At 40.1% G+C, this 25,050-nt stretch overlaps 1 protein-coding gene across 1 annotated transcript; it reads left to right on the top strand.

Moving 5' to 3' along the window:
- The first annotated feature begins 6,756 nt into the window (after positions 1-6,756).
- Positions 6,757-21,305, top strand: LOC117475894 (protein NLRC3-like). The gene is made up of 10 exons (XM_034122234.1): positions 6,757-6,869; positions 7,241-7,396; positions 11,971-12,063; positions 12,240-12,344; positions 13,687-13,886; positions 14,283-16,098; positions 16,611-16,784; positions 18,021-18,191; positions 18,958-19,128; positions 20,975-21,305. The coding sequence occupies exons 1-10, from the start codon at positions 6,760-6,762 to the stop codon at positions 21,162-21,164; spliced, it is 3,186 nt and encodes a 1,061-aa protein (XP_033978125.1). The 5' UTR covers positions 6,757-6,759; the 3' UTR covers positions 21,165-21,305.
- Positions 21,306-25,050: the final 3,745 nt, after the last annotated feature.

The raw sequence follows: 25,050 nt of genomic DNA, 5'->3' as shown, positions 1-25,050 counted from the left end.
TAATATGATATGTCAATAAACCTTAGAAAATCTTGAAATCTTGAAAGGGATGTGCAAAATAGTCATTATATACAGTCTTTCATTAACTATTAGTAGAGAATAACGACGAGTAAAGAATATACTTTATAGGGATCCTATTAATATCTAATAATTAAATTATAAAATGCAATAACGTGCTTTAACCAGTAGGTGTCCCTTTCTATCAGCTGTGCACCGTTATGGCGTAAATACAGCCTATCTACCAATTGGATCAAATATAAAAGTCAGCCGAATTAGTGTTGATACTGCAAGGAGACGTATTGTGTGAAAAGAAATGTAAGATGTTGTTTAATTGCTTATATATTTAAGATCCACGTCAAGTTTCCAGTTTTGGCGGCAGTTCCTGTTTGTTAACTACGGCAGATATGTCATATTTAATGCCGCCGAAATGTGTATTACAATGCCGTTATGTGATGACTTTCAAAGAGAAAAGCAAGCACACTCGGAATAATGTATTATTTAATTTTTTTATACAGTCTATGGTTGCTACAGAGGATTGTGGGTAATGTCCGTCAAACTTCCGGGTTCCTCCATGGGACCTTATTTCGGAAAAAGTATGCATTGAAGTCAATGGAGAGAGAAAGATTATCTTTCGATCCCGTTTGAATTGTGCCACGAATTACACATATGATGTTTGTCAATCTTAAATAATAATTTCCATCGTAAAACTGTTGAAATATAAGACTATGAAATGTGTGTGTATGTACAGCTCTCAACATGCCCAGACTTGTAGTGATTTTCACCTAATTTAATACTTTTAATACCACATTACGTCACACGTTTGATGCGCGTCCGTGATTGAAAATCTCTTTATTTAAAAAATACGGGGAATACGGATCTCGGGGTCTCCCTGCTCCCTGTGCGCAGATGCGACGCGTCATATGACGTCACATGTTTGGCATGTCTTGATTGAATATGCTTTATTTAAAACAAAAACAAGGACAATAAACAAAGCAGTCTTCACAACGGCCGGACAAAATACTTTGAGCCGCCCTATGGCCAAAGCCCGAGACACTGTTTAAAGCATAATAAAGACAATATATAGAGAGCATAATGGAAAATAACGTATCTATGCCACAACAATACGCCGCAGCGTCCCTAGCAACCACCTTGGTAACAATGAAAACGTTGTATTTTCACAATTTCCTGAAGTATTCTTCGTAATAACTACCAAACTAAAGATCAGGTACATCCACTGCACACATAATCTGAAATAACAACTCATATTTCTCGCATCAAATGACATCAAAACGCATTTTAATGGCCAAACTAACCTTAAAATAGGCATTTTCTACCGAGAATAAAACGAAGGTTGGTCATGTTTTTTTATTTCTGCGGAGAGAAAGTTGAAGATCACGTGACATAGCCATTGGAAATGAATGGTGGAAAAAAACGTAGGGATCCTACAATTTCAGAGGCGTTTTTGTAGAAATACTACGTCCCAAGTTGTGGACCAACGTAGTTATTACACGTTTAGATGTGAGAGTGGGTTGGATGATCACCACTTGCATTGAATTTTGAGTGATTTATTCAACAGTGAAACACCCATGATGTTTTCGGTCAGAATTGACCGCCATAGAAAATGAATGGGTATGAGTGTATTATGTTCATCCTGCAGATGGAAAACATCTATATACACACACACACACACACACACACACACACACACACACACACACACACACACACACACACACACACACACACACACACACACACACACACACACACACACACACACACACACACACACACACACACACACACACACACACGTTACGGGAACCTCTCCCTTTCTCGCGCTGTATGATACAATGTATCATACCTTCTCACAGGTGCGAGCTCTGTGCCCCTCGAGAAACACAAACCTCTCAGGCAGTTATATTTGTGCCTTGCTCACAGTGGCGAAGTCACGCCCATCTACTTCCGGTCCATGGGACCTTATTTCGGAAAAATAATGTATTGAAGTCAATGGAGATCCCGTTTGAATTGTGCCATGAATTACACATATGATGTTTGTCAATCTTAAAAAATCATTTCCATGTCAAAAAAGTCACAGTTTGTCGTAAAACTGTTGAAATATAAGACTATGAAAAATACGCAACTAGAAAGACTACAAATCCCAGAGTCGCGTAAGTGATGTCACAATTGTTTTCCTCCACTAAGAGATAGCTAAGATCAGCGCCATATAGATATAATCTATCTATATGGCGCTGGCTAAGATAAGATAACTTTAACAAGATGCCTGTGTGCTTAGTACCAGGTTGTTATCATACCAGCAATGGGTCTTGCTCGTTCTTTTGCTTCCCGTCTGATGAAAGGACCAGGAGTGGCTTGATCAAGTTAGCTAGCTAGCTAGTAGCTAGCACATTAGTTAGCATTACAGCCTTGTCATTTTTATTAGCCTTAACATGAAGTAACATTAAGTAACCCAAAATGTTAAACAGTAAGAGTAGTAGTCATATTTCGTGAACCCTTTGAAGAGTACTGTCACCGGTGTGATCATTCTATAATACACAATTTAAGCCCGGGGGAGAAATGCTAATGCTAAAGCTAGCATCGGCGATCGGCGATCTTTTCTACTTCATGCTATCTGCACAAATGGTTGAAATTAAAAAGACCAGGCAGTTCAGAGAGAATCAAAGGAAGGCAGGCAGGCAGCTTTGCATGACATTCTTCTGGACGTGTTTCATTGTGGTGATAGTGAGGGTAGTCAATCGTTTTGTTGACAAGACAGTAGTGACGGCCATCTTGGTGACGTGTGTTGTTGACCAGAGATGTAGTTCATTGAGCGTTTCACACAAACAAATGTGTTACTTCACAGTTTTACGACACATTTTATTTTTTTTGACTTGCAAAATTATCTTTTAAATTGACAAACATCATATGTGTAATTCGTGGCACAATTCAAACGGGATCGAAAGATAATCTTTCTCTCTCCATTGACTTCAATACATAATTTTTCTGAAATAAGGTCCCATGGAGGTCCACCGGAAGGGGAGGGACTTCGCCACTCTATGAGCAGGCGACCGATTAGGCAATTTTCTGTACGAGGGGCTCTGGCTCTTGAACCAGATGAAGAGGAGATTGAACCAGATGAAGAGGAGATAGAGGAAGATGTCTCAGAAATGGAAGACAACAGCGATCCAGACTATTACATTACATTACATTACATTGCATGTCATTTGTTAGACGCTTTTATCCAAAGCGACTTCCATACATTCAGTACTGTGGACAATTCCCACAGGAGCAATTTGGGGTGAAGTGTCTTGCCCGGGGACACAACGACATGCTGACTGCAGTGGGACTCGAACTTGCTACCCCCTGATTCGAAGATCAATACATCCCATACATCAGTCATCCGTGAGCATAGCATCAAGTTGGCATGCCTATTACAGCTGAATGCGGCGATTACCATCTTGTTCAGCAAAACGCCTCACAAAATATTAAGATCCAAAGCTTTAGTGCGTTTTTGATTCAATGCTGAGTACAGCCACACTTGACAGTCCTCTTCTCTGTCATTGTAGACCGCAAAATACCTTATTCCTTCCGTGTACTTGGGTCCGAATGCTTCTCGTTTTTCCTGCCGCCCGTTCAATTGAAATCGCCCGCCAATCACATTTCCTCCTCGCTCGCAGCCAGGTTACAAGGCTCGCGTCTTGTGCTGCATTCACTTGCCCTCGGACATCAGGGATTTTCTCTGATAAATGTCCGATGAGCCACAACTTTTATTTCAAAACAAAGCTGCCAACTGGGGTGGCCAGACGCTGTCTCCTCTCTCACTTTAGATAACTTCACTAAAAATCGATCCATGTTGCCGCTCGCATAAAGTTAGCTGAAGTTAACGAGCTAGATTGGAACGGGAAGAATCTCAGCTACAACACTAACTAAAGCATTTCCATCTCCAGTAAACACAGCCTACATGGCAAGCATTTGTATAATATACAGTAATGTAAAATAAGCACTATCTTTGAACTTACTGCCAAAAATAATATGAAATTCACCCCTGGTGTCATTCTGTCTGTCACCCCTTGATTCCACTTGCTTTGACTGTTCAAATGAGATGTCAACCATCAAAATTGGATAAGGGGTTCCAGAGATATCACTGTGAAAAACACACCGCTATTTGACCGAAAATAGCATGGGAAGGGGGGTATGACCTAACGCAAGAGAAGGGTTAATACTTCTGTATGAATCATTTAACTTTCATTCAGCAACGTATTGAGAAATGTCCACTGTTTGTGCGACATTAACTCAGCTGCTGCTAAAGTCTCACATTAAAAATATTAAATGCCTTACTTTATGATTCACACTTTCAAATATATATAAAAACTGCAGGAGAAAACTCCTCTGAGAAACCTTTGGATGCATTTTATTTTGGGGTCAAACCGTATTTCGTCTTCCTGGTTTGTTTCTAGTTTTTGTTAATCTCTGCTTTTCTTTTTGTTTAACCTAACAACAACAACCTGCTCCGACAGTTTCTTTTATTCAAAATAAAGCTTTCCTTCTGCGGGAAATCCCTACTTTATGTTCAAATGTAGTTTACATTCAGTTTCTGGATTGAATGGCTTTTTAATTTGACTGCATGACTTTTGTGCTTGCCTTCATAAAGATGGTTCAAACTGTAAAACTGGTGTATTTAATGTGAGCTGGAGATGAAGAAGATGCACGTGATGAAGATCTGGATTTGTTTTTTGATGGTTTTATAAAACCGTCAAAAGCAGAATGAAACAGCAGAGGCAGGTATAAGAGTGTAATAAAAAGAGAGCTTTAATTAAAGCTGTTACTAAATAAACACAAAAACTGCAGGAGCAGGCGAGGTTAGACAAGAAGGAACGAAGCAAAGAGAAAACTATAAACAAACCAGGAAGACGTCGAAGAAACAAGACGTTGCTTTTTTATTTGGGGTAAAACCATATTTGCAGCTGACTAGAGGATTCTTAGTGAGACTTTGACTGCATACTGAGAACCAATCACTGATGAGAACCTGCTGATCGAGTCTCAAGCACACACACACCCTTTCCAATCCACACACACGCACCCCTTTCCAATGCACACACACACACCCAATAGCATACACACACACACCCTTTCCAATCCACACACACACCCCCTTTCAGACACACACACACACACACACACACACACACACACACACACACACACACACGCGCGCGCACACACCACACACACACACACACACACACACACACACACACACACACACACACACACACACACACACACACACACACACACACACACACACACACACACTGTTGGAGCAGAACACGTATTGGGGTGGCTGATAGCCCCCCCCTCTGCTGTGCGCCGTTCGTTGGATGAGGCTGATCTCTATTTAATAAAGAAAGGAATTGAAAACACCGGAATCAAAAGTTATAACAATTATCTGAGTTTACTGGTAGGAAACAAAACATATATACAAGTTATACAGAGTACTCCGGACTTCAGGTTTGTGATGAGATGCGGATACAAGTATCGGGACCAGCCAACTCATCAAACAAGAAGTATTTTTACATACAAAAACAACAGTATTTATATCCATATTTTGGGGCGGAGATGGGTCGACTCTTCCTTCCCATTTTACTCCGAAGCGAATCAGAGAGTCCGTGGGGAGGAGCTGTGTGAGCTGCTCACTCCCCCAGGTGTCCTTACTGGTTGGATCCACCTCTGGCCGGGTTCAATACAGCGAATCAGAGTTCTGACCAGAACGTGAGATTCTAAGGTTCTACAAGGTCAAAGTCAATCTTATCTCTGCACCGGTATTCACTCCCTTATTTTCCCATGGCATCTTTCACATAAACTGTTACTCTCAGACAATTAAACATTGTATACAGATATAATGAGCCCAGAAAGAACATAATGCTACCCAGAAAGAACCTTGAAAAGAACATGTGTGTGCGCTCTGGTGAAAAGGAGCTGTGTGTGTGTGAAACAGGATCTCTGTGTCAGTGAGTTGTAAGTGAGAAGACATTATATATGGGATTACTGAAAACAGTTCAAACAATACATGTTTACTTCAATACAGTTTAGAATCATATCTTTTTACTTCAACACACACACGCGCGCACACACACACACACACACACACACACACACACACACACACACACACACACACACACACACACACACACACACACACACACACACACACACACACACACACAGCTTTAGTTACTTTAAGATTACAGATGTTCTTCCCCCTCCTGTCCAGTGATAACCACGTATCTCCATTTTAAATGTTGACGATGAACTAGGATCCAGTATTTATTTATGTGTTGAGGCAGTTCTCCTCCTTAAGCTATATGCCTTTAAAAAGCCTCTTGGATCATCTTGAAAATGCACCGTCTCAAAGCTGAAAACAGGCTGTTTTTCTGAAAAACTCATGAAAAGTTGACTTTTTAAAGATACGTGGTTATCACAGGACAAAGCTACACACATATATTGATCTCATAGAATCTGCAGCAATGCATTTAACAAACCAAGACTATACTGTATAAAGGAGTTCAAATAATCTAGAGAGTACCCAAAACAACCTCACAAGTCAGGTTTTGAATGCAGGATGTTTATTGATTTTTGTTTTTAGCTGCTTGTCTATTTTCTAACTTTCTTAAACATGTTTTTGGAGCTGTTTTACTGTGAGAGCAATTGCAAATAATCCCTGTTTGTGTACCTGTCTACGTGATGAGGCTGGTTATGAAACAGAGGGAGGAGCTACAGACAGGAAGGATGTTGAAAGTTGAAGTAGGAAGTCAGACTGCCAGACTCCATTTCACACTTCGACAGAGCAGGAGGAGAACAACAGGGTGAGTGTTAACACCAGGATCTGCTTTTTAACACATCAATCATTTACTCTGTTATACTGTATGTCAGAAAATAATCTGTAAATTAAAATATATATATTTCCTGCAGTCGAAAGTGACATCTTCAAACGTTGTGAACTTTTTTATCCATTTCCTGGTTTCTGATTCATCAGAGTTACATAACATGTAACAGCCCAGCGCAGTCAAAATGGAGAGCAGCCTGCCTGAAGTCTGACTGATTTGTTTTGAAACCCAAGTTTGTCATTATGATGGTTTAGATTAACATACTATAATTGTATTATTATAATGTGTGTGTGTGTGTGTGTGTGTGTGTGTGTGTGTGTGTGTGTGTGTGTGTGTGTGTGTGTCTGCAGTGTTACTGGTTTATCTCTCAGACTGAAGAAGATGAGTGAATTAAAAGAAGACGAAGAGGCCAAACCTCCAGTCCCCAGCTGTCTGTCTCTGAAGAGTGACCGGTCCAAAGAGGAACCTCCAGACTTCAGAGATGAACCCGGACCCTCAGACAGGAAGTAAGAGACTATTTCTGCTGTGAACTGACCTGAAGAGGATTCAGTTATTAAATGATCTGATAATATAACTTGTTGATTAGTAATTACATGAACACAGTACAGAAACACTGCAGTAGAGTATAATAAAGAAACACAGTAGATTAAAGTAATGCAGTTGAATTTAACCATAACAACTTATATACTTAAGTCAAGTAAATCAACTTCAAACGTAAAACTTTTCACTGAACTGTAACGACAGAAACCAAGAAGCACGACTAACAAACAGAAAGTTTAGCACAAGTCCAAAAATCTTCATCCGTTGAACAGACAGAAGTCAAATCAAGGAGGCTAACCTAACTAGGCAAGAAGATTGAAGGATTAGCCAATCAAGTGTCATGTTCATATTACCTCTGCTCTTTAAGAACTAAATAATATTTTTTTATTTATTTAGCCTTTATTTATACAGGTGTAAAATCTCATTGAGACACAAGATCTCATTTTCAAGAGAGACCTGTCAGTGGTAACACTACCACACAAAGTTACAGACAGACAGGACACTAAACACAGAGGCAACACTAAAATACAACATCGTAAAAAAAAGTAGTCATTGAAATCCATATACAGTAGTCAGATATAGCAGGTGCAAACACCCACAGATGATTTCTCCAGCTTTTTTAAAATTAGTTTAAAATCCGTGATGGGTATCAAACTGGTCAGCTTAAGTTCCTGCTGAAGTGTGTTCCAGGTTGAAGGGGCAGAGTATGATATGGCTTTTTTCCCAAGCTCCGTGCGTACTGAGGGGACGGACAGAGTGATGTCATTTTGAGATCGTAGGCTATGGCTGTACTGTTTGTGTGATATGTAAGTGGATATGTAGAGGGGCAGCAGTCCAAGCCCAGCGGTATAGATGAGTTTGTACCAGTGCAGTGATCTGCGCATTGATAGTGATGTCCAGTTAACTAAAGAGTACAGCGTGCAATGGTGTGTGAGGGGTTTACAGTTGGTTATGAACCTCAGAGCCCCATGGTAGACAGCATCCAGCAGATAAAGTGAGTGAGCTGAGGCGTTCATGTACACAACATCCCCGTAGTCCAAGAGCGGCAAAAATGTGGCAGCTACAAGCCATTTCCTCGCACTTGTGGAGAAGCAGGCCTTATTTCTAAAAAAGAATCCCAGTTTTAATTTCAATTTCCTTAAAAGATAGTCAATATGTGGTTTGAAGCAGAGATTTTCATCTATAGTGATGCCTAAGTATCTGTAGGTGTTAACAGCTTCAATGGGGTTATGCTGGGCAGACATGATGCAGGGAAGAACAGTTGGTAACCTTTTCTTATTGGAAAACAACATGACTTTTGTCTTGTCTGAATTCAACACCAACCTGAGGTGGAACAGGTGTGACTGAAAAGTGTCAAAAGCAGACTGCAGACGTTCAAATGCAAGGGCAGCAGTGCTAGCACAACAGTATAGATCAGTATCATCTGCATATATATGTACAGAGGCATCAATATGTTGACCCACATCATTTATATAAATAGTAAAAAGGGTCGGTCCCAAGACCGAACCTTGAGGAACACCTCTGGGCACAATAAGAAAGCTTGAGGAGAGACCGCTGAATTTTACACATTGCTTGCGATTTGAAAGATAGTTTGCAAACCAACCAACAGCTTGGTCAGACAGGCCTATATGGGATAACTTCTGGCATAGAATGCCATGGTCCACAGTATCAAATGCCTTGGATAAGACTATAAAAAGGGCAGCACAGTAGCAGGGCCGTATCCAGGATTTGCTAAATACCGAGGTCCAAACATGCTAGGGGGGTTCGGGGGTGTACTCCCCCTTGATTTTTGGGATTTTCATGATCTAGTTAGGTGCTTTTTAAGTCCTGTGGGGGGTCACAAATGGATAATATATTGATTTCAAACCATGTCAGTGGGCTGCAGCATAAATTATTTTTGAAAGTGTAATGCATAATAATCAGTTGATTGTTACTATGAATGATCTGGACATGCAGAAGAGGCTAAAATGATCCCAAAACATTGTCAACATTCATTTTCCATATCTCTCTCCTTTTCATAACCTGCAGCCTCTCTTCCATCTTCTTTAGTCTCTCTGTCTTCTTCCTGTTCATTACTCTCTCTGTCCTCTACTCTTTCTCTTTGTTCAATCTCTCCCTCGTTGTTCACTTTCTGCTCCTTCTCACTTGTCGCTCCTGCCAGTGAATTAAAAGCAATTCAGCAATTTAGTTCATTTCACTTGTTTGTTTGCATTCTTTTTTAAATAAAAATCTGTTTTGTTTGATTCTCAAAAGAGAACAAAGATGTAAGCAAATTGTGTTTTATACAATTGTATGTTATTATGACATCATAACTGCAATATATGTATGTTGTTAAAAGTATGCCTATTGTCTATATTGTAAATGAAGATAGATAGATAAATAGATAAATAGATAGATAGATAGATGGATATATAAATAGATAAATAGATAGATGGATAGATAAATAGATAAATAGATAGATAGATAGATAAATAGATAAATAGATAGATGGATAGATAGATAAATAGATAACTCGATAGATAGATACAGTAGATAGATAGGGTTATTAAACCTACATTCTTTTGTGTGACTGTACCTGCAGTTCCTCCCTGACTTCCATCACTTTCTCTCTCTCTCTTTCTCTCTGCCTGTCCTGTCTCTTTCTTACCAAAGCTGAGCTTCAACTGACGTAGTCTTTTCATTATATCTGAGTCAGTGTAAAAAGAAAACAATACAATGTTATATCTTCAATGTTTTACTCAAATTGACATGAAAGAAAAGCATTACAACGTTTATTAAAAGGTAATCCTTCTGACATTGGATGAATGTAATTAACTTTAGCTCTCTAGCTAGTTTATTCACGCAATTTAAACCAAAGTATAGCCTATAGCTGCAATATAAGTTAGTGTGCATGTTGTCGGACGTCCACGGACTAACGTAGAGCGTTCACACAGGATCTGCTGGTCATATGATGTCCTGATGAACAGAAACACAAGCAGCCCGCTGGACTCAGATCTCTAGATACCTCATCACTCCTCCGCTGCTCCGATACAAGTCCGGGCTGCGGTGGTTTGTTGATACATGTCTTCTTCTTCTGTTTGCTTTAATCGAGGCTTATGCAGCGCCCCCCATTGTCAGTAAATGGAAGTACTACAAAGAACCCCGTTTAGTGCCGTTATTTCACAAGTTTTTTTATACGCAGCTCGGAAATAATTACCGAGGTCCGGACCTCGGTGACCTCAATGGTGGATACGGCCCTGCACAGTAGCTCTTTGCGTCCAAGCCTTCAACAATGTCATTCACTACTTTCAAAGCAGCCGTTACTGTACTGTGCTGCTTCCTAAAGCCTGACTGGTGAGGAGATAGAATGTTGTTCAAGCTTAAATATTCTTTGATTTGATCATTCACCAGCCTTTCAAGTACTTGAGCTAAAATAGAGAGCTTGGAAATTGGTCTGTAATTATTCATCAGCATGGGATCACCACCTTTCAATAAGGGGAGAACATTTGCAGTTTTCCAAACATCTGGAATGACATTGTTTGTTATAGAAAGATTAAAAACATGACACACTGGTTGGGCTATAATATCTGCAGCTAGACGTAAGAAACAAGGGGGGAGATCGTCTGGGCCTGCTGATTTATTGGGGTCTAGGCCCTTTAGAGCCTTACAAACCTCCCCAACATTGAAGGGGTTGAAGGAGAAAGTGTGGCTACTGGAGGCATGACTATTGGCGATGGAGGGAGATGATTTACCAAAAGATAATGTGTCAAGGAACTGGAGGCAATAAAATGTTTATTAAAACAATTAAGCATCTCTGTCTTATTTGACACAGGGGTGGAGTCAACAACAATGTTTGGAGGCAGCTCTAAGGAGCGAGAGCTGGCAGAGAGGGATTTTATGGCATGCCAAAATCTCCTAGGATCGTTTAAACTGTCTGTGGTCTGGGATAAGTAAAAATCGCTTTTGGCTTTTTTAATGGAAGCAGTACAGCGATTACGCAGTTGACGAAAAAGAAGCCAGTCAGCCTCAGAGCCTGTCTTCCTCGCAGCAGCCCAAAGGAGATTCCTCTTGCGTAAGAGGGCTGCCAGATCAGAAGTGAACCAGGGGGTATAACGGCCCTTCACCCTGAACCGGCGAAACGGAGCATGTTTATCTAAAAAATAACTAAAACTGTCATAAAAATACTTCCAAGCATGGTCAACATCACCAATCAATAAAATACGATCCCATTTAAAATGAACTAAGTCATGAAGAAAGGCTTGCTCTATAAAGTGCTTAACATTTCTTTTCAGAACAACACAGGGTTTAGTACGGGGGATTTTGGTATCCCTAATAGCACCAACTAGACAATGATCACTTAGGTCATTAGCAAAGACCCCGGTTGCAGTATATTTATGGGGTTGATTAGTAATTAAAAGATCGATAAGAGATGATTTTTTTAGACACCTGGTGTTAAGACGAGTAGGACTTTCAATTACTTGTGTAAAATTTAGAGACAGACAATGAGCTTTAAAATCATTAGACACTGGTGATATGTGTAAAATATGTGTTTTTTCCACAGACTGAGAGCAGCTTCTCCTGATTCTGGCATGCACTCTATTAAGAGTGACCGGTCTAAAGACTTCAGTAATGAACCTGGACCCTCAGACACAAAGTAAGAGTTTCTACTGGGACCTGACCTGGAGAGGATCCAGTTTTATGTAACGCAATGTAATTCATTAGATTCAGTTCAGAGCAAGTCCAACAATCTTTAATCAGGTGAACAGACAGAAGTCAAAAGCTGCTCTTTGAATGAACTGATGAAGTGCAAAACATGTGTTGTTTCCACAGAAGGAGAGCAGAGTCTCCAGTCCCCAGCTGTCTGTCTATGAAGAGTGACTGGTCTGAAGAGGAACCTCCAGACTTCAGAGATGAACCCGGACCCTCAGACACAAAGTAAGAGGTTTTACTGTAACCTGACCTCAAGAGGATTCAGATTTTATATATAATCGTATAATCTAAACTGTTCTTTCATAATTACATGAGCGCAGTAGAGTACAGACACTCTGTAGAATGAAGTACAGAAATGCAGTAGATTAGAGTAAAGATTTGCAGTAAAGTACAAAAAGAAAGGCAGTAGAGAACTAAGTAAACTACTCCAGTAAAATAACACTCTCTCTCCACATGTAGGACCTCTGGTTAAGCAAATCAAATACAAACATGTAGAACTTCACAAATGAATTGTAATAACAAGCCACCAATAAAAGCATTAAAGTTCAGTCAACAAGGACGAAGAGGACAGTTAACAATATGTTAGGATATTTCAATATGCTATTATATTATCAATGTATCAGTGTTATGACATGTTCTTAAAATGACAATAATACTTGAAACAATATAAATCTTCCAACAAATGAGTTGACTACCTCAGCATCTTTTTCAGACGTATTTGAAGAGGTTTATTAATAATAGTAATAACCTGGTGAGCTGGTTGTGTTTAGCATTAGCAGATGTAACTGATTACATGTAGAGTCAATACAAAGACACACATGTGTACCTGGCAACACGAATGAAGTGAAGAAGCAACATTCATATCCCCCGTGTATTCACACAACTTGAAAAGTTACAACTTGAGTGTAAAGTTTGTGACGCTCTGTTACAAAAACAGTGTTGAGATTCTGCTCCTGTCGTCACTGACATGCTGAGATAAATCAGAAGAGGGAACATCAGCACCCAGAGCTCTACAGCACCTCATATTCAATCAGGGTTATTCATGTACCTGGATAAACCAGAGACTGTCTGTGGTGCTAACAATATAATAGCTGCTGTTCTTATGACTGGATGGAGTTATTTTGAGTGTAGATGGATCAGCTACAATGTTAGCCTAGCCTAGCTTTAATGAAACCAATCTCCATTCAGAAAACAAACATTTTAAAGTGTTTTGCTCGTTGTGTTGCAGACAGACCTGACGAAGCATTAACTCAAATCAATATCATTATGTTGTTATTTTGGCACCCTTTCCATATGTTTATTGCATTAATTAACAGGAAATTCAATGTAAATTGGGTTCAAAGTGCTAAAGTGTACCAGATTAATTCAGCTGATGTTATGAATCCAGACACAAAGCTGTTTTGTTTCCTAATGATATGAATAACTAACCACTATCTACCTTATCATGATGAAATATAATCTAATTATATTTTAAATATGAAACTAGAATTTGCCACATTGTTGTACCTTTGGTGAGAATCAGCTCCACTAATGTAAAGTGCTGTAAAGGATGTGTTCATCTCCACAGAGGGAAGAGGAAGAGTGGTGTTCCTGTGGAGCAGCAGATGTCCAGCTGTGCTCTGTGTCAGGACGTCCTGAAGGATCCAGTCTCTACCAGCTGTGGACACTGGTTCTGCAGACAGTGCATCGCCTCATACTGGGAGCAGCTTCCTCCATCAGGAGACTCCTGCTGTCCTCAGTGTGGAGAAAGATGGAGCATTTTACAAAGTAAGAGGCCGAACACGTGCAGCCTCTTTACCGCTGTCTGGGTGTCTACTCTTCTATAGAAACACTGTATCATCTGATCCCTTCTTCAAGGCTTTGGTTTTAAAGTGTGTACACAAATATTTCACGTGGGACAGCAGTGTTTCCCTAAAAAACGCTTTCTGTCTTACTCAGACATTACTACATTAGCCCAGCACTTATATAACATTTCCGTATGATAGTATAAATATCTGGCAACTAGTATTTGTGGTTCCTTCTGGAGTCTTCATGTCCAGGATTCTTTTGTGTTGTAAAGTATAGACATTAAAATGTTTTATACAAATCATGACATTTAAAACCCTGACTGTTCAGATTCTCAAAAGCATTTTCCTGATTCTCTCATGTTTCCTTCTCTTCCAGCAGATAGTGGTCTGCAGGAGGTTTTAGATGAACATAGGCTCAGTCTGAGGAGGAGATGTGAACGTGTGACTGAAGGAACTGATCAAAGTGAAACCCTCCTCAACAGGATCTTCACTGAGCTCTACATCACACAAGGCCAGAGTGAAGAGGTTAATACCCAACATGAGGTGAGGCAGCTGGAGACAGCTTCCAAGAAAGAGACCCTCCATGACACTCCAATCAAGTGCCAGGACATCTTTAAAGCCTTACCTGACCAACAGACTCTCATCAGAGCGGTCCTGACCAACGGAGTCGCTGGAGTTGGAAAAACCTTCTCAGTGCAGAAGTTCACTCTGGACTGGGCCGAGGGTTTGGAAAACCAAGATGTCAGTCTGGTGATCCCGCTCTCCTTCAGGGAGCTGAACCTGATCAAAGGTGAGCAGTACAGTCTTCTCAGGCTGCTCCATGTTTTCCATCCGACCTTACAGAAGGTCACAGCAGAGCAGCTGGCTGTCTGTAAAGTGCTGCTCATCTTTGACGGCCTGGATGAAAGCAGACTTTCTCTGGACTTCAGAAACAATGAGGTTGTGTCTGATGTCTCACAGCAGTCCTCAGTCAACGTGCTGCTGACAAACCTCATCAGGGGGAAGCTGCTTCCCTCGGCTCTCGTCTGGATAACTTCCAGACCTGCAGCGGCCAATCAGATCCCTCCTGAGTGTGTGGACAGGGTAACAGAAGTACGAGGCTTCACTGACGCCCAGAAGGAGGAGTACTTCAGGAGGAGATCGAGTGATGAAGACCTGTCCAGCAGAATCATCTCTCACATCAAGAGCTCCAGGAGCCTCCACATCATGTGTCTGATCCCAGTGTTCTGCTGGATCACTGCTGCAGTTCTGGACCACATGTTGACTACAGACCAGAGAGGAGAGCTGCCCCAGACCCTCACTGACATGTACTCACACTTCCTGCTGGTCCAGACACAGAGGAAGAAGCAGAAGTATGAAGCGGGACATGAGACGAGTCCACAGCAGCTGACGGAGGCTGACAGGAAGGTTCTTCTGAAGCTGGGGAGGCTGGCGTTTGAACATCTGGAGAAAGGAGACATCATGTTCTATCAAGAAGACCTGCAGCGCTGTGGTCTTGGTGTCACTGAGGCCTTGGTGCACTCAGGAGTTTGTACAGAGATCTTCAAAAGAGAGAGAGTGATCTTCCAGAAAACAGTCTACTGCTTTGTTCATCTGAGCATTCAGGAGTTTCTGGCTGCAGTCTACTTGTTCCACTGTTACACCAACAGGAACACAGCGGTACTGAAGGACTTCCTGCAGGGAGACGGGGACGATGAGAACAGTGAAAACAGTGATTATGATTACCCATCCCTGGATGTCTTCCTTAAGGGAGCCATGGAGAAATCTCTCCAAAGTGAAAATGGCCACCTGGACCTGTTTGTCCGCTTTCTCCACGGCCTCTCTCTGGAGTCCAACCAGAGACTGTTAGGAGACCTGCTGGGTCGCACAGACAACAGTCCAGAAATCATCCAGAGAGCCATCAACAACCTGAAGAAGATGAGCAGTGATGAAATCTCTCCTGACAGGAGCATCAACATCTTCCACTGTCTGACAGAGATGAAGGACCACTCAGTACATCAGGAGGTCACAGAGTTCCTGAAGTCAGGGAAAAGATCAGAGAAGGAACTCTCTGTGATCCACTGCTCTGCTCTGGCCTACATGCTGCAGATGTCAGAGGAGGTTCTGGATGAGTTGGACCTGGAGAAGTACCACACATCAGAGGAGGGACGACGGAGACTGATTCTAGCTGTGAGGAACTGCAGGAAGGCCAAGTAAGTCCAGATGTGATTAGCTTTATGAATTGATGTGGATCAGAAGTTTATTTCTTCAAATAAACACAATAAAATGTTTCATGTTAAATACTTTGAGAGCAAAATTAAATGATCCAGTTATTCTATTTATATATTGTGACATTTTAACATTTATTTATTTTCTTCACATTATTTTGAGTGATGGAGGCGACATGTCAAACACATGAAGGACTTTAGAGGTGTTATCAGAGCAGCATGTGATCACAACATACAGCAGTATTTACAGTTATCGGTGAAAGCAGTTATTAATATATCATTGCAGTTTCTTAAACATGAAATCAGATCTGTTTTTACCACAATGCTTAAGAGTTTAAAATAATGGCTGACAGGCTGACAATGAATAAAGAAAACTCTATTATTAAATTCAATCGACATAATATGTTAAAGGTTGTTCCATTTCAAATTCAGTAAGTTAATTAAATGTTTCCTCTGTTTTTATACTAACACAAGTTGTGATATATGTGTCATTATAGACTTTCTAACTGTGGACTCTCAGAGATTGAATGTGAAGTCGTGGCCTCAGCTCTGAAGTCTGACCCCTCTCATCTGAGAGAGCTGGACCTGAGTCACAACGATCTGCATGATGCAGGAGTGGAGCTGCTGAGTTCTGGACTAAAGAGTCCAAACTGCAGACTGGAGGCTCTCAGGTCAGTTCACTGACTGCAGTTCATACAGATCTGTTTGTATTTATGATTTTCAGAATTTGACTGAAGACATTTTAATGCTTTTATTTTTTTCTGTATTTCCAAATGGAAATGGAATCCAAACTTTAAGAATAACAAAGATCAGAGAAGGTGAATGTGTGACGGAGAGTGTTTGAGCTTCCACAGACTCACTCTGTGCTCCATGAGTCAGTGGAGATGCTGTCAGTACTGATGAGCTGTGAGGGAGATGAAGGAGTTGTTAAACATCTGATGAGAGAAACTGCTGCAGAGAGTTCCAGATTATCAGGGATTTGTTTCTACATCATTGCTGACCTTAAAACATTGTTCAGCTCTGATCAGATTATTAAAACATTGAGTTATTTCAAACAGGAACATTGTTTTCTAAAGTTACATCATGTTTTCTTTATTCAGACTGGAGGGCTGCAGTTTGTCAGAGATCAGCTGGGCTGCTCTGATCTCAGCTCTGAAGTCCAACATCCATCTGAGAGATATATGTCGTTGTGAGGGTTTTCCTGCTCACCCAGTTAAAAAGGACAGAAGGAGAGGAAGGCTTGCTTAAAAGAAAGCTTTATTGACTGGCCACAGCTTGCAAACAATACATCAATACTTTAGGAAACAGACAGAACACTGCTGCCAGTGACAGGCTTTCTTGGGGCAAGTCATTCTGCCCCCAGGACCCAGACCAAGAGAAAAGAACCAGGTCACTGACATGCTTTACTGTTCACCTGGTTACCTGATCCTTGTCCAGCTGTCTGGAGCCACCCCCATCCCTCCAGCAGCCGGCGCTCTAACCACACCCCACTGCCACAGTCCTTTTGTTCATATTCTTATTTTTCTTGTACTACATTTAGTCTGCAGTCATAAAAGTTGACTGTTTCTTCAAATATATATGTTAGATATCCACTGTTAGTTGTTAAAGTAAATGTATGTTGTCTTAAGTAAATGGTCACATCTGAATAAAGAAGTTCATCTGAACTAATATTAGTTTTTCATTGATGCATACATGTTTTTCTTGCTTCCCATTGATTTCAATGTTTTCACAGATAATAAACAGAAGGCTGATATTATGATGATCCACAATAACAGAATGACAGTCACTGTAATTCAGGGAAAAGCTCATTGATTAGGAGACAGGAATGTTGAGCTACACTTAATAAACCTGAACATCTGACTGGATTATAAACAGATTTTCATCCTCATCATGTTTTCTTTATTCAGACTGGAGGGCTGCAGGTTGTCAGAGATCAGCTGTTCTGCTCTGGCCTCAGCTCTCAAGTCCAACATCCATCTGAGATATCTGAACCTGAGTCTCAACGCTCTGCAGGATTCAGGAGTGGAGCTGCTGAGAGATCTTCTGGAGAGTCCAGACTGCAGACTGGAGACTCTCAGGTCAGTTCTCCATCTGTAACTTGTGTGCTAAGATGAATCTGTGAGAGTTGTATTGACTCTGAGCTGCAGACATCAGGCTGATCTCACTCTGATCCTCACTGAGCATCTTAATGCTAGAGTTGCATAATGCAATGTTGATCTTTCCATTTAAATATAACAACAAAAACCCTTCACTGCAGAATTCACTCTGAACCTTTTAAACAGCTGAAATTCATCTTGTATTCTCCATCATGATTTTAACAAATTATATAAAATATAATAAAATAATTATATTAAAACTATCCAACGCTAACAAGTATGTTCAGTTGTTGCTGTTTCCAACATGTTCCTGAAGCTACATGATGCTCATACTGACTGAATAGTTTACTCTGAAGAAGCTGTGATTTGATGACTCCACTGTTCCTAAAATACATATTCTGGATGTTTTTCTTCACATTTAAAATTCATCCTGAATTGTGATCTTTGTAAACGTTGTGATCTTGAGTTGAATCAGTTTCTGTGGTTTGTATTTGTCTGGCTGCACATCATGAGTTAGTGTAGATGGAGCAGAGCTTCAGATGTGAAGTCTCCTCGTTTTATTGAAGTAGAAGCACGTTGTCTTTCATATTAATGAGAGCTCTTTCCCTCTTTCTGTATCTTACAGTTTTTAACCTGTTTGGAGTCTCCACTTTCTAACCTTCTTCAGCTCTGAGCAGATTATTAAACCTTGAGTTATTTCAAACAGGAACATTGTTTTCTAAAGTTACATCATGTGTTCTTTATTCAGACTGGAGGACTGCAGTTTGTCAGAGATCAGCTGTTCTGCTCTGGCCTCAGCTCTGAAGTCCAACATCCATCTGAGAGTTCTGGACCTGAGTGGCAACGATCTGCAGGATTCAGGAGTGGAGCTGCTGAGAGATCTTCTGGAGAGTCCAGACTGCAGACTGGAGACTCTCAGGTCAGTTCTCCATCTGTAACTTGTGTGCTGAGATGAATCTGTGAGAGTTGTGTTGACTCTGAGCTGCAGACATCAGGCTGATATCACTCTGATCCTCACTGAGCATCTTAATGCTAGAGTTGCATAATGCAATGTTGATCTTTCCATTTAAATATAACAACAAAAACCCTTCACTGCAGAATTCACTCTGAACCTTTTAAACAGCTGAAATTCATCTTGTATTCTCCATCATGATTTTAACAAATTATATAAAATATAATAAAATAATTATATTAAAACTATCCAACGCTAACAAGTATGTTCAGTTGTTGCTGTTTCCAACATGTTCCTGAAGCTACATGATGCTCATCAGTGGCGTTTTTATATGTACAAAAGTGGTGGGGCACAAAAAACGTAGATGTCTATATATAGGCTTCTGCAGTGATGTGCAGTGAGGTTCATGGCTGGTGAGGCACTGGCACTGACTCTTCAGGTTTACAAATATTATATTTTGACCTAAACCAAAATATAATATTATTTTCAAAAGCTTTTTTTGTCTGATGCTTCGATTAATTTTAAACAGACAGTTCAACAAAAGGATACCCAAAAAATGTAATTTTATCATTTAAATATTGAATTGTGTAAGATCCCATTTTCAAAAAATTGCGGTCTTACCTTGACTTGAAGATGAAGTCCATTTGTCTATCCTTCTGGACAAAAATGTCTATAACTTTTTTGTAAAAGTCCTCCTTATCTTCTTGTAGTTTCAAAAGTCTATCATAAATCTAATCGATAGATTTATGATAAAAAAATTATAAAAGTAGGGTAGACATGTGGATGTTATCCGGCTGAACAAAACGTGCATTTATCTAACAGGTACGTTTCCCACAGATCTTATTTCGAGCTATTTTCTAAAATCCTATGGAGAAACCTCATTGCTTTTTTGCAGCTTACTTCCTGGTTTTAGGATGCGTCACTGCAGCTCTCTCGTCTCCTCTTCAAGCACCACACTTTTCGCGGCACACGTACTTACAGCCAATCAGCTCTGAATGATGTGAGATGACGTATGGTGGGGATGGCAGCTCTGTGCTCCTATGGTCTTTTTTTTTTTGCCACACACATTACATTGAAAAATATTCGGAGCATGTGCAGTGTAGTTTTTACAGTCACCGTTCACTTTGACAGTGAGAGGGTGGGGCATGATCAGGTTTTGTCCCACATGGCTCAAAACGGCACTGTAGACACTAATTAGAAGAACACAGACTAAAACAGCAATGTACAGACGAATCAGATGATTAAACATGACCTTAAAATATATTTTATATTTTTTTTAATTTCTTTTTTTGCATCTCTTTGCATTTTTTGTAATCCTTGTGTTATACTTTCTGCTGACACTAGGTGGGGCTGTGCCCCACCTGCCCCTAATGACCAGTCGCCACTGATGCTCATACTGACTGAATAGTTTACTCTGAAGATGCTGTGATTTGATGACTCCACTGTTCCTAAAATACATATTCTGGATGTTTTTCTTCACATTTAAAATTCATCCTCAATTGTGATCTTTGTAAACGTTGTGATCTTGAGTTGAATCAGTTTCTGTGGTTTGTATTTGTCTGGCTGCACATCATGAGTTAGTGTAGATGGAGCAGAGCTTCAGATGTGAAGTCTCCTCGTTTTATTGAAGTAGAAGCACCTTGTCTTTAATATTAATGAGAGCTCTTTTCCTCTTTCTGTATCTTACAGTTTTTTAACCTGTTTGGAGCTTCCACTTTCTAACCTTCTTCAGCTCTGAGCAGATTATTAAACCTTGAATTATTTCAAACAGAAACATTGTTTTCTAAAGTTACATCATGTGTTCTTTATTCAGACTGAGGAGCTGCAGTTTGTCAGAGATCAGCTGTTCTGCTCTGGCCTCAGCTCTGAAGACCAACATCCATCTGAGAGATCTGGACCTGAGTCAGAACGCTCTGCAGGATTCAGGAGTGGAGCTGCTGAGAGATCTTCTGGAGAGTCCAGACTGCAGACTGGAGGCTCTCAGGTCAGTTCTCCATCTTTAACTTGTGTGCTGAGATGAATCTGTGAGAGTTGTGTTGACTCTGAGCTGCAGACATCAGGCTGATCTCACTCTGATCCTCACTGAGCATCTTAATGCTAGAGTTGCATAATGCAATGTTGATCTTTACATTTAAATATAACAACAAAAACCATCACTGCAGAATTCACTCTGAACCTTTTAAACAGCTGAAATTCATCTTGTATTCTCCATCATGATTTTAACAAATGATATCAAATATAATAAAATAATTCTATTAAAACTATCCAACACTAACAAGTATGTTCAGTTGTTGCTGTTTCCAACATGTTCCTGAAGCTACATGATGCTCATCAGTGGCGTTTTTATATGTACAAAAGTGGTGGGGCACAAAAAACGTAGATGTCTATATATAGGCTTCTGCAGTGACGTGCAGTGAGGTTCATGGCTGGTGAGGCACTGGCACTGACTCTTCAGGTTTACAAATATTATATTTTGACCTAAACCAAAATATAATATTATTTTCAAAAGCTTTTTTTGTCTGATGCTTCGATTAATTTTAAACAGACAGTTCAACAAAAGGATACCCAAAAAATGTAATTTTATCATTTAAATATTGAATTGTGTAAGATCCCATTTTCAAAAAATTGCGGTCTTACCTTGACTTGAAGATGAAGTCCATTTGTCTATCCTTCTGGACAAAAATGTCTATAACTTTTTTGTAAAAGTCCTCCTTATCTTCTTGTAGTTTCAAAAGTCTATCATAAATCTAATCGATAGATTTATGATAAAAAAATGATAAAAGTAGGGTAGACATGTGGATGTTATCCGGCTGAACAAAACGTGCATTTATCTAACAGGTACGTTTCCCACAGATCTTATTTCGAGCTATTTTCTAAAATCCTATGGAGAAACCTCATTGCTTTTTTGCAGCTTACTTCCTGGTTTTAGGACGCGTCACTGCAGCTCTCTCGTCTCCTCTTCAAGCACCACACTTTTCGCGGCACACGTACTTACAGCCAATCAGCTCTGAATGATGTGAGATGACTTATGGTGGGGATGGCAGCTCTGTGCCCCTATGGTCTTTTTTTTTTTGCCACACACATTACATTGAAAAATACTCGGAGCATGCGCAGTGTAGTTTTTACAGTCACCGTTCACTTTGACAGTGGGGTGGGGGGCATGATCAGGTTTTGTCCCACATGGCTCAAAACGGCACTGTAGACACTAATTAGAAGAACACATACTAAAACAGCAATGTACAGACGAATCAGATGATTAAACATGACCTTAAAATATATTTTATATTTTTTTTAATTTCTTTTTTTGCATCTCTTTGCATTTTTTGTAATCATTGTGTAATACTTTCTGCTGACACTAGGTGGGGCTGTGCCCCACCTGCCCCTAATGACCAGTCACCACTGATGCTCATACTGACTGAATAGTTTACTCTGAAGATGCTGTGATTTGATGACTCCACTGTTCCTAAAATACATATTCTGGATGTTTTTCTTCACATTTAAAATTCATCCTGAATTGTGATCTTTGTAAACGTTGTGATCTTGAGTTGAATCAGTTTCTGTGGTTTGTATTTGTCTGGCTGCACATCATGAGTTAGTGTAGATGGAGCAGAGCTTCAGATGTGAAGTCTCCTCGTTTTATTGAAGTAGAAGCACGTTGTCTTTAATATTAATGAGAGCTCTTTTCCTCTTTCTGTATCTTACAGTTTTTTAACCTGTTTGGAGTTTCCACTTTCTAACCTTCTTCAGCTCTGAGCAGATTATTAAACCTTGAATTATTTCAAACAGGAACATTGTTTTCTAAAGTTACATCATGTGTTCTTTATTCAGACTGAGGAGCTGCAGTTTGTCAGAGATCAGCTGTTCTGCTCTGGCCTCAGCTCTGAAGACCAACATCCATCTGAGAGATCTGGACCTGAGTCAGAACGCTCTGAACGATTCAGGAGTGGAGCTGCTGAGAGATCTTCTGGAGAGTCCAGACTGCAGACTGGAGACTCTCAGGTCAGTTCACTGACTCTCTGTTACTGCTGGAGATCTCATGTGTTTCATTAACAGTTGAACCTAATGCTTGAACAACCATACATTTGTATATGTCGTTGTGAGGGTTTTCCTGCTCACCCAGTTAAAAAGGACAGAAGGAGAGGAAGGCTTGCTTAAAAGAAAGCTTTATTGACTGGCCACAGCTTGCAAACAATACATCAATACTTTAGGAAACAGACAGAACACTGCTGCCAGTGACAGGCTTTCTTGGGGCAAGTCATTCTGCCCCCAGGACCCAGACCAAGAGACAAGAACCAGGTTACTGACATGCTTTACTGTTCACCTGGTTACCTGATCCTTGTCCAGCTGTCTGGAGCCACCCCCATCCCTCCAGCAGCCGGCGCTCTAACCACACCCCACTGCCACAGTCGCTTTGTTCATATTCTTATTTTTCTTGTACTACATTTAGTCTGCAGTCATAAAAGTTGACTGTTTCTTCAAATATATATGTTAGATATCCACTGTTAGTTGTTAAAGTAAATGTATGTTGTCTTTAGTAAATGGTCACATCTGAATAAAGAAGTTCATCTGAACTAATATTAGTTTTACATTGATCTCTGAAGCATACATGTTTTTCTTGCTTCCCATTGATTTAAATGTTTTCACAGATAATAAACAGTAGGCTGATATTATGATGATCCACAATAACAGAAAGACAGTCACTGTAATTCAGGGAAAAGCTCATTGATTAGGAGACAGGAATGTTGAGCTACACTTAATAAACCTGAACATCTGATTGGATCATAAACAGATTTGTATCCTCATCATGTGTTCTTTATTCAGACTGATGAGCTGCAGGTTGTCAGAGATCAGCTGTTCTGCTCTGGCCTCAGCTCTGAAGTCCAACATCCATCTGAGAGATCTGGACCTGAGTGACAACGAGCTGCAGGATTCAGATGTGAAGCTGCTGAGAGATCTTCTGAAGAGTCCAGACTGCAGACTGGAGACCCTCAGGTCAGTAAGGGGTCTCTGCTGGTTCAGCAGTATTGTATTAAACACAGGGAGGTGTTTCTCTCTCTGGGGAATCACAACAGATCAGTGATGTTACCCACTGACTGCAGGCTCTTTCATTCTTCCATAAACTATATATCGTAAGCTGAAAATGCAAATCCACATTTAGTTAGTTAGCAACTTTCTAACAGACATATAGGATTTTACAGAAGAGTGGAAAAGGTTTTCTGTTTTGTTTCCTGTCATGTTTTTAGTTTCTAGCCTAATGAGCAGTTACTTCCTGTGATGCAGCTGAGAGCTGTGGCAGTCAGTCGTAGTGTTTTGTTTTTGTTTGTTTTTTATTCATTGTACAGGCTACAGACACAAAACATGGACATTACAATAACAAAATGAGACATTCTTATCTCAGACAGAAACAAATAAAATACAGTCAGTTGGTCACTTCAACATTTCATAAACAAAACAAAAAATAGTTGACAGTCCAATATCATCAAAAGCATGTATTATTCCTTTTGATCCCACTCTTCACTAGAGCTGATTGTTTCCCATGTCATGGTGTGTTGAGCCACCCTTTGATTCTTTGTGCCAATCATCCTTTCCAAAATCAATGGTGTTTTTAATCTACTTTTCACACACCTTAAATTCAGATTTTTCCTTGATTGAGCTTTAAAAATAAGTATTTTTGCCAGAAGAATAATTGTTTTCATCAACTGTGTATTGTCCTCGTCCAAAAGCCCAAACAAAAGACCAAAGGGAGTAAATGCAAAATCAATATAAAGTGTCTTAAGCCAGTTTTGAATCTCAGTCCACAGTCTTGCAACGTATGGACAATACAAAAATAAATGCATCTGGTCTTCCTCTTCCTCCTCACAGAATCTACAAAGTGGTGACGGTTCGATA

This window comes from Trematomus bernacchii, unplaced genomic scaffold, assembly GCF_902827165.1.
Source record: "Trematomus bernacchii unplaced genomic scaffold, fTreBer1.1, whole genome shotgun sequence".
NCBI classification, from domain to species: Eukaryota; Metazoa; Chordata; class Actinopteri; order Perciformes; family Nototheniidae; genus Trematomus; species Trematomus bernacchii.
This window is presented reverse-complemented; position numbering and strand designations above follow the sequence as displayed.

What these genes read in the sequence shown, in the direction of transcription:
- LOC117475894 (XM_034122234.1), top strand. Translation starts at nt 6,760, where the DNA reads ATGAAACAGAGGGAGGAGCTACAGACAGGAAGGATGTTGAAAGTTGAA. An exon ending in CCCGGACCCTCAGACAGGAA is followed by an intron (nt 7,397 to 11,970) that starts GTAAGAGACTAT and finishes TTTTTTCCACAG; the next exon opens with ACTGAGAGCAGCTTCTCCTG. An exon ending in TGCAGACTGGAGGCTCTCAG is followed by an intron (nt 16,785 to 18,020) that starts GTCAGTTCACTG and finishes TTCTTTATTCAG; the next exon opens with ACTGGAGGGCTGCAGGTTGT.